Genomic DNA, 9,273 nt, shown 5'->3' with positions numbered 1-9,273 from the left:
CTTGGTTATTGTGAGAATTTGATTTGACAGAAATGCCAAGTAGAATCACATTTCCTAAGAACATTCATATCTAGTACCTGGTAAGAATGAATAGTTCCCAGGTCCACATCTATCCTGACACTTACATCATCAAACTAAATGCCTTAAGTCTCTTCCAAAGCTAACCACCCCTATTCAAAATCATAATCGTTCACCCAGATTTTCTACTTCATCCAAATACACGTGAATAAAATGCTTTAATTTTCAGAAAACTATGAAGCAATATTCAGCTTTATCAAATTTATTGAATACAACGTGGTGGAAATTTTAACATGGAAATAAAAAATGCATGTTTAACTATAATGAAGGAAAGAGGGTGTTGAGAGGATATGTATAATAGAAAACATTTACTGTAACTTGATTTTTTAAAACCTTATTAATACTTTCATTTACCAGAGAAAAACATAACCTTTTGGATGGTGCCCTTAAAGGCTTGCTTCACTTGCTGGTTCCTCAGGGTGTATATAAACGGATTCATCATAGGAGCAATGGAGGTATTGAGAATAGCTACTCCTTTGGTCAACGACACTCTTTCTTTTGCAGAGGGATTAGCATACATGAATATGCAGCTTCCATAGGAAATGGAAATGACAATCATGTGGGAGGAACATGTAGAAAATGCCTTTTTTCGTTGACTAGCAGAAGGAAGTTTCAAAATTGTCCTAATGATAAACATGTAGGATAGAATGATTAATGCCAAAGTGAAAAACAGAATTACTATTGCAGAGTAAAAACCAATCGCTTCTAGGAGCCATGTGTCTGAGCAGGATAATTGCAATAGGGGGAAATAGTCACAAGCAAAGTGATCAATGACATTAGAGCCACAGTAATCTAACTGGAGAAAAAGAATAACTGGTGGGAAGATATTTAAGAACCCTGCCAACCAAGCACAAAAAACAAGCAATATGCAGACTCTTTTGTTCATGATGGTCATATAATGCAGCGGTTTACAGATGGCTACATAACGATCATAGGACATGGCTGTTAGAAGGTAAAATTCAGTTATACCCATAAAGATGAAGAAAAATAACTGAGCTGTACAACTATTGTATGAAATCGTTTTGTCTCTGGTGATAAGGGTGGCCAGAAATCTAGGGATACAGACAGTAGTAAAAGTTATTTCTAATACAGAAAAGTTGCTGAGGAAGAAGTACATGGGGGTCTGTAGATGGGAGTCCACTAAGGTGAGAGTGATGATGGTCAAGTTTCCAGTGACACTTAATATATACAAGATAATTAAAAAGAGAAAAATCACAATCTGAAACTCCGGGTCATCTGATAGTCCTAGAAGAATGAATTCTGTGGGTGCTGTGTAGTTTTTCATTGCAGATCTTTATTTTCCCCTTTAGAAAGGAAAATGTATGTTTCCCCTACAGAATATTAAAAAAAATTAAAACTGTTGAAGACAAGCATAACATTTTAAAAATATACATAATTAATGAATAATCTATAAAATTTTAAGGGTTCCCCATTAGCAACCCTCTGTGGTTTCCAATCTGCCTTTCATTCCAGTAACAAATAATATAAGAAGTGAAATATCAATCTTTCTTCACTGAAAATACATTATTACAGGCCATGAATAAAAAATTATGATGCTAACATTTAAACAGAAGCCACTTCTTCTAATATTTCTTCAAAACTAACCTTCCAGTTACTTAAATCAATCTGGAATGTAGAACAATCTAAATATTCAGTTAAAAAATTTACTGATGTTATTTAGTTCTATCTTGAAGTGTCACATTTTGAGAAACTCAGTCTCACATAGGTTAGGAGACTTTCATGAGGTTAAACAACTCGTCACCACAGTAAACCATCTCACTTTAGAAAAAATAATGCATGTCTATTCCTGGGATAGATAGTTTTGCTGGCATTGCCTCCTGGTATTACTTATGGGCTTGGTTGATGCTAGCACCTTCCCTGATCCACTTTTTTTTTTCTTTTTTAGCAAAAAGATGAGAAGAATAATAAAGGAAAGCATCTGTTGATAAAACAAATAGTTGCCTAAAAACATTTTAATTCATATCATATACAATTTGTTTGTTTGTTTTTGTAGTTTTTTCTTTTTAAAACAATGTTGTTATAGCAAAGAAACAAGTAGATGGTCAAAATAAGACTTAATGGGAAATAGGTATTTCAAATAGCAAATGCCTTTTTAAAATCCTATTTCTATCACAGCATAACATCCAAACTTATTTAGAAAAGTGAACAAACCAAGAGTTACTGCTGTGTTTCTGCTTTGGGACTACATTTATAGTCTTCTCAGTAATAAACAACTATAAAACTTTTACTACTGTAAGGGCTGTAAGTCCACAATCGTAGGTGCAAATAATCTTTTAAAATATGTAAATAAAGTGGAATAATATGTATGAAATTTAAAAGTAACAAACTTACTTACTCCTTGGTTTTTCTCAGTAATTTTATCTCAAATTCTACCATCTAGCTTTCTTAAATAACCATGTAATTTCAGAGCTGGAAAATCGATTTATCAATTTATTTGGTTTCTTTTGTACTTGTGAAACAAATGTAGTTATTTTTCATGGCTTTTAGACCTTACAGTTCTCTCCTAGAATAGTAATATTTGACCCACAATACTCTTAATTCCTGATATTGTAAAATTGTTGGAACATTTTATTATGTTACAATGAATTCCTGCTTTTCCTCTCTCTTACCCAAGATCCATTTATAAACATAGTTATACCTGGATTGATTAGTAGTCTTCCATTTTCTCCTTTCCATGTAATACACAAACACTTGTTAAAACATTCTTCTTTGAATTTATGAAAATATTTAAAATAATATTTTAAAACCTTATAATTATATATTCATAAAATTTAATTAATACTTTCCTTAGGCTTCAGACAATGTTACATTTTCCTGAAAATGCTGATTTGAACAATAGAAAATAAGGAATCTCCCTCTCTATGTACGCTACGCAAATGGAGTTAGATTTATTTTATGTGTCTTTCTTGTTGGCTCATGGGAATTCATTATGTAAGCAAAGTGTGCCAAGGTGAGGCATCAGTAGAAAATACAGATGAATCATTGGTATTAGTCATTTTACAAATATTGATAAGAAAGTATAAGAACATAATTATTAGTGTAAAGGAGGCAAATATATAAACCACATGTGATAATGAATGTGTGAAACTTTGATTTAGAATTTGATTATTCTGCAACTGTACTAATCCATACATTTCTTCCAGAAAATCTGGACCTATCTTCAGGAGAATTAGCATACTTATATAAGTGTATCTCTTGAATTTTGGCAACCCAGAAAAGAGACTTTTCTATTTCAATGAGATAGTAGAAAACACAGCTTTGGATTTCCAGTATGGCTTAATTGTCTTCTGAAATGGACAATATTAAGGACCTATGGGGAGTTTTATGCCTGTATTGGTCCTTTGAATTTTTTTTTTTTTTTTGAGATGGAATCTCGCTCTGTTGCCCAGTCTGGAGTGCAGCGGCACGATCTTGGCTCACTGCAAACTCTGCCTCCCGGGTTCACGCCATTCTCCTGCCTCAGCCTCCCGAGTAACTGAGACTACAGGCACCTGCCACCACTCCCGGCTAATTTCTTGTATTTTTAGTAGAAACGGGGTTTCACTGTGTTAGCCAGGATGGTCTCAATCTCCTGACATCGTGATCCACCCGCCTTGGCCTCCCAAAGTGCTGGGATTACAGGCATGAGCCACCATGCCCGGCCGGTCCTTTGAATTTAGGGAAACCCTTCCCAAGTCCCACTACCAGTGTCAGAGCAATATTTGCTAAAAGTCACATTTATTTGACTAGTATTAAAACAAAACAAAACAAAACAGATACTGGCAAGCATAGGGAGAAAAGGGAATGCTTCTTAACTATTGGTAGGGATGTAAATTAGTGCAACCCCTATGGAAGGCAATTTGGAGACTTATTAATGAACTAAAAATAGAGCTACCATTTCATCCAGCAATCCCACTTCTGAGTACGCAAAGGAAAATAAACCACTAAATCAAAACGATATTTGCATTCGTTTGTTTATCACAACACTATTTACCACAGCACAGTCATGTAATCAATCTAAGTGTCCATCAACAGATGACTGATAAAGAAAATATGGTATATATATGCATAAATTGTATACCATGGAATACTACTCAGCCATAAAAAGAATAAAATAATGTCTTTTGTAGCAACATGGATAGAACTGGAGGCCATTATCCTAAGTAACATAACTCAGAAGCAGAAAGTCAAACACCATATGTTCTCACTTATAAGTGGAAGTTAAACAATGGGTACACACTAACATACAGAGTGCAATAATATAATCTGGTTAAATGCAAAAAGCTTCATAAAAATCAGTTTAAACTTTTCTCAGATTTTACCTTACAGATTATTATTTTGGAATTGTCTTATGATATTCCTATACTTAGTACATAATTGTTTCCTTGGAGTCCTCAACGGGGGAAAATGACTTTTAATTTTTTTTCTAACAGAAATCGAAAATAGTAATCATCTAAATTACTCTCAAAATCTGTAGGTTTTCAGATACGTTCTATTTATATTCCAAGTGTCTCTATTTGTTAACTAGCCATCTGTAGTTGAAGATGATTTTTAACTTAAAAATCAGAAGTTCTCCTGAAAAGTAGGACATTAAAATATTCTTATGAAAACCATAACAATATTAATTTATAATTTGTGGGACTAATGGAGCAACCTATGGGTTTTGGATTATAAATGTAATTTAGCTACATACAATATTGTGACTTTGAACAAATTATTTAATATCTCTGAATTTTAGCTTTTTTCATTTTTAAAATCAAAATAATATTTCATGGAGTTATTGTGAGGAAAATTTTAAATATAAAGTGAAAATAAATTATACATAATTTTATAGTATAGTTGATCCTTGAACAACATGTGTTTTAATTGCACAGGTCTACTTCTATATGAACTTTTTTTCAATAATTATATTGGGAAAACTTTTGGAGATTTGCAACAATTTAAAAAAACTTGCAGGTAAACTATGTAGCCTAGAAATATGAGACCCATGTGAAGTGTCACTACTGGTGGTGAAAGTGCCCCCAAAAAGTGGAAAAATATGACATTGCAAGAAAAACTTGAGTTGCTTAATACGTACCAGAGATTGAAGTCTGCAGCTGTGGTGGCCCACTATTTCGAAATAAATGAATCCAATGTAAGGACCATCGTAAAAAATGAAATAAGGAAATTAACTGAAGAAGCAGTTTCTGCTGACCAAGAGGCCATAGACAAATTCCCAAGCACTATTAAGAAAATCATTGAGGAGAAAGGACATTTGCCCTTACAGTTTTTTTAATGTGGACAAAAGTGCACTATTCTAGAAAAAAATTTTCACAAAGGGCACTTATTAGTCAGGAAGAGAAATGAGCACCAGGATTTAAGGAAAGAGGGGAAGGCTAACTCTAATTCTTGTGCAAATCCAGTTGGATTTATAATCAGAACTGCTCTTATTTATAAAGTCTCCAATCCCTGATCCTTGAAAGAAAAAATAACCACCACCTGCCAGTCTTGGTTGTATAACCGGAAAGAGTGAACAAGAATCCTTTTTCTAGATTGGTTTTGCAGTGCTTCATCTCTGAAGTCAGGAGGTACCTCGCCAGTAAGAGACTGCATTTTATAGTTCTTTTGATATTGGGCAATACCCTTGGTCCCCCAAACCGCATAAGTTCAATGCAGAAGGCACCAAAGTAATCTACTTGCCCCCAAACACAAGTCTCCAATTCAGCCTTTAGATTAGGGGTCATAAGGACCTTTAAGGCTCATTATTCATGGTACTTTATGGAAAGGATCGTCAATATTATAGAATAGATCTCTGAGAGAACATCATTAATGTCTGAAAAGTTTACACCATTTAAGATGCCATCATTGTTACAGAAAAAACTGTGAAAGCCATCAAGCCCAAAACAATAAATTTGTGCTGGAAAAAGCTGTCCAGATGTTGTGCATGACTTCACAGGATTTAAGACAGAAACAATCAAGAAAATCATGGAAGAGATTGTGGATATGGCAAAAAAAAAGGAGGCGGGTGAAGGAGTTTAAGATATCCATCTTGGAGAACTTCAAGAGCTAATAGACACCACTAAAGAAGAAAACAGCAGATAATCCAATGGAGATAAGTGCTCCCAAACCAGAGCCAGATGATGAGGAAGAAGATACAGAAGAAGCAGTGCTAGAAAACATATTTACACTAGACAATCTGGCACAAGGGTTCTGATTATTCAAGAATTCTTTTGACTTCTTTTATGACATGAACCACTCTGTGATATGAACACTGAAACTAAAGCAAGTGGCAGAAGGATTAATACTGGTGCTCTCAACACAGAAGCACTCAGATTCATAAAACAAGTTTTTAGAGATCTTCAAAGAGATTTAGACTCCCATGCAATAACAGTGGGAGACTTTAACATGCCACTGACAATATTAGATAGATCATAAATATAAAAAATTAACAAAGATATTCAGAACCTGAACTCAGCACTGGATCAAATGGACCTGATGTATATCTATAGTACTCTTTACCCCAAAACAACACAACATACATTCTTCTCCCTGCCACATGGCAAATACTCTAAATCGGTCACTTGTAAAATCAACTACGGACATAAAACACTCTTCAGCAAATGCAAAATACTGAAATCACAACAATCTCTCAGACTACAGTGCAATCAAATTAGAAATCAGGACTAAGAAATTCACTCAATTCATACAATTACATGGAAATTCAATAACCTGCTTCTAAATGACATTTGCATAAAGAATGAAGTTAAGGCAGAAATCAAGAAGTTCTGTGAAACTAATGAGAAAAAAGATACAACACACTAGAACCTGTGGGTCACAACTACGACAGTGTTAATGGGAAAATTTATAGCACTAAATGTCCAAGTCGAAAATTAGAAGATTTCAAATTAACAACCTAACATCACAACTGACAGAAGTAGAGAACCAACAGTAAACAAATTCCAAAGGTAGCAGAAGACAAGAAATAACCAAAATCAGACCTGAACTGAAGGAAATTGAGACATGAAAAACCACTCAAAAGATTAGCAATCCAATATATGTTTTTATGAGAAAATTAATAAAATAGATAGACCACTAGTTAGACTAATAAAGAAGAAAAGAAAGAGGATTCAAAAAACATAGTCAGAAATGACAAGGGGGATATTACCACTCACCCCACAGAAATACAAACCCTCGGAAAATATTATAAATACCTCTATGCACATAAATGATAAAATCTGGAAGAAATGGATGAATTCCTGGACACATATACCATCCCAAGACTGGATCAGGAAAAAATTGAATCTTTGAACTGACCAATAACAAGTTCTGAAATTGAGTGAGTAACAAATAGCCTACCAAAGAAAAAATCCCAGGACCAGAGAGATTCACAGGTGAATTCTCCCAGTTGTACAAGGAAGAGCTGGTACCATTCCTACTGAAAGAATTCTAAAAAATTGAGGAGGGAGGACTTCTCCCTAACTCCTTCTATGAGGCCAGCATCATCCTGATACCAAAACCTGGCAGAGACACAACTAAAAAAGAAAACTTCTGGCCAATATCCTTGATGTATGTAAATGCAAAAATCATCAACAAAATACTGGCAAACCAAATCCAGCAGCACAGTAAGGCAGGTGGGTCCCTTGAGCCTGGGAGTTCAAAACTAGACTGGGCAACATGGCGAAACCCTATCTCTACCAAAAAATACAAAAATTAGCCAGTTGCTGTGGTTCGGGCAGACCTGTATTCCCAGCTACTCAGGAGGCTGATATGGGAGGATCCCTCGAGCCCAGGAGGCGAGGGTTGCAGTGAGCTGAGATTGCGACACTGCCCTCCAGCCTGGGGGACAGAGCCAGACCCTGCCTGGAAAAAAAAAAAAAAAAAAAAAAAAAACCAAACCAAAACCCAAAACCAAAACAAAACCAGTAACAACAGAAAAATCACCCTGCACTGCATATAAGGGGGAGCTTCCTATATGTATTAGGCCATGAAACGTTCATAAGTTTATGTGGAAAATGAGGCACAGAAAATAACTTTCTCAAGGAGACAGAGTTTTTCCTGATAGCCAAAGTTCTTATTACAGGAGTAACTCAGCATGTTAACATAAAACACCCACACGATGAGAGTGAAAGCATCATTTTCACAGTGAATCCGTCTACTCTCAATTCCTTGTGTTGAGTAGCAAATTACCTTGGTCTAAATCCAAATAAATGGGAATGAAGACATATTGTTTCAACATGAATTCAATTAGCACTATTCTCCTTACTGTTAATATTTATTTAATCCAAAAATTTCACAGGCAACTTGACTGATGACTGCTTGCAAGGAGTACTGTCTCTACCTGTTAGGGAGGCAGTTCCACCTTCCTAACAGCCAAACAAGTCATGGACTTGCAACAAAATCTAAGACTTTCATCTCATAGGCTCTTCACATACTAATGTTGCATTTGAATAACATTTCTTAGTAAAAAAATAGTTTCCATGTATTTTGTAATTGATCTCACAATTAGAAAATAATATCAAAACTGAAGGATTAGCTTCAAAAAGATAGCATGATCTAATTTAAGTTCTTACTGATGGCAAATGGAAGGTCAAGCATCATAACTCAAAAATTCAACAAACGGTCTGCAACTCATTTAACCAAAGAGAAGCATGCTTCTCATTGCTTATAGTTTGTTGAGTAATTATAGATAAAAAGCCACGCAATTAAAATCTAATATTTTGATGGAACCAAAATACACATATATGAACACAACTTTTTCTTTTTGCTAGAGTTGCGCAGACCAAATATTATAGTTATAAAAATATTTTAATGTAATGAAGTTGATCAGAATTACAGCTTTTGTTTGAATAAGCCAGGAGAGTTTAAAAGAATAAAATCTATTCATATCATTTATGTGATAACATTGATCAAGTCGTTTAACAACTGAAAAAAATGTGCCTATATATGTCATAGCAGTGCAAAGAAATAATTAAGTTTATGCACTTAGTACTGTGTCTGCCATTGTAAGTACTAACTGTTAGATCTGAGTGGTATGTCTATTTATCTAAGGATTTCTGATATTGTACTTTTTTCTTTACCTGTTATCTTCATCATGGCTATCCTGATAGAATAAATAAAAATAACAATTATTCTAACTTCCTTATCCATATGTCTTTTCAAATTATTAATATTATTAATGTTGTAAGACTATTATCATTTAGATCTCAACATATGTAC

The 9,273-nt window shown here is 34.3% G+C and overlaps 1 protein-coding gene across 1 annotated transcript; it reads right to left on the bottom strand.

The window, feature by feature from the left end:
- Nucleotides 1-424: 424 nt before the first annotated feature.
- LOC103238462 (olfactory receptor 6C3-like) lies at nt 425-1,469 on the bottom strand. Its single transcript, XM_037988489.2, has one exon. It carries the CDS (start codon nt 1,361-1,363, stop codon nt 425-427), a length of 939 nt encoding a protein of 312 aa, XP_037844417.1. The 5' UTR covers nt 1,364-1,469.
- Nucleotides 1,470-9,273: the final 7,804 nt, after the last annotated feature.

Source organism: Chlorocebus sabaeus, chromosome 11, assembly GCF_047675955.1.
Source record: "Chlorocebus sabaeus isolate Y175 chromosome 11, mChlSab1.0.hap1, whole genome shotgun sequence".
Lineage (NCBI taxonomy): Eukaryota > Metazoa > Chordata > Mammalia > Primates > Cercopithecidae > Chlorocebus > Chlorocebus sabaeus.
The sequence above is the reverse complement of the archived record's forward strand: the minus strand, read 5'-3'. Positions and strand labels throughout refer to the sequence as shown.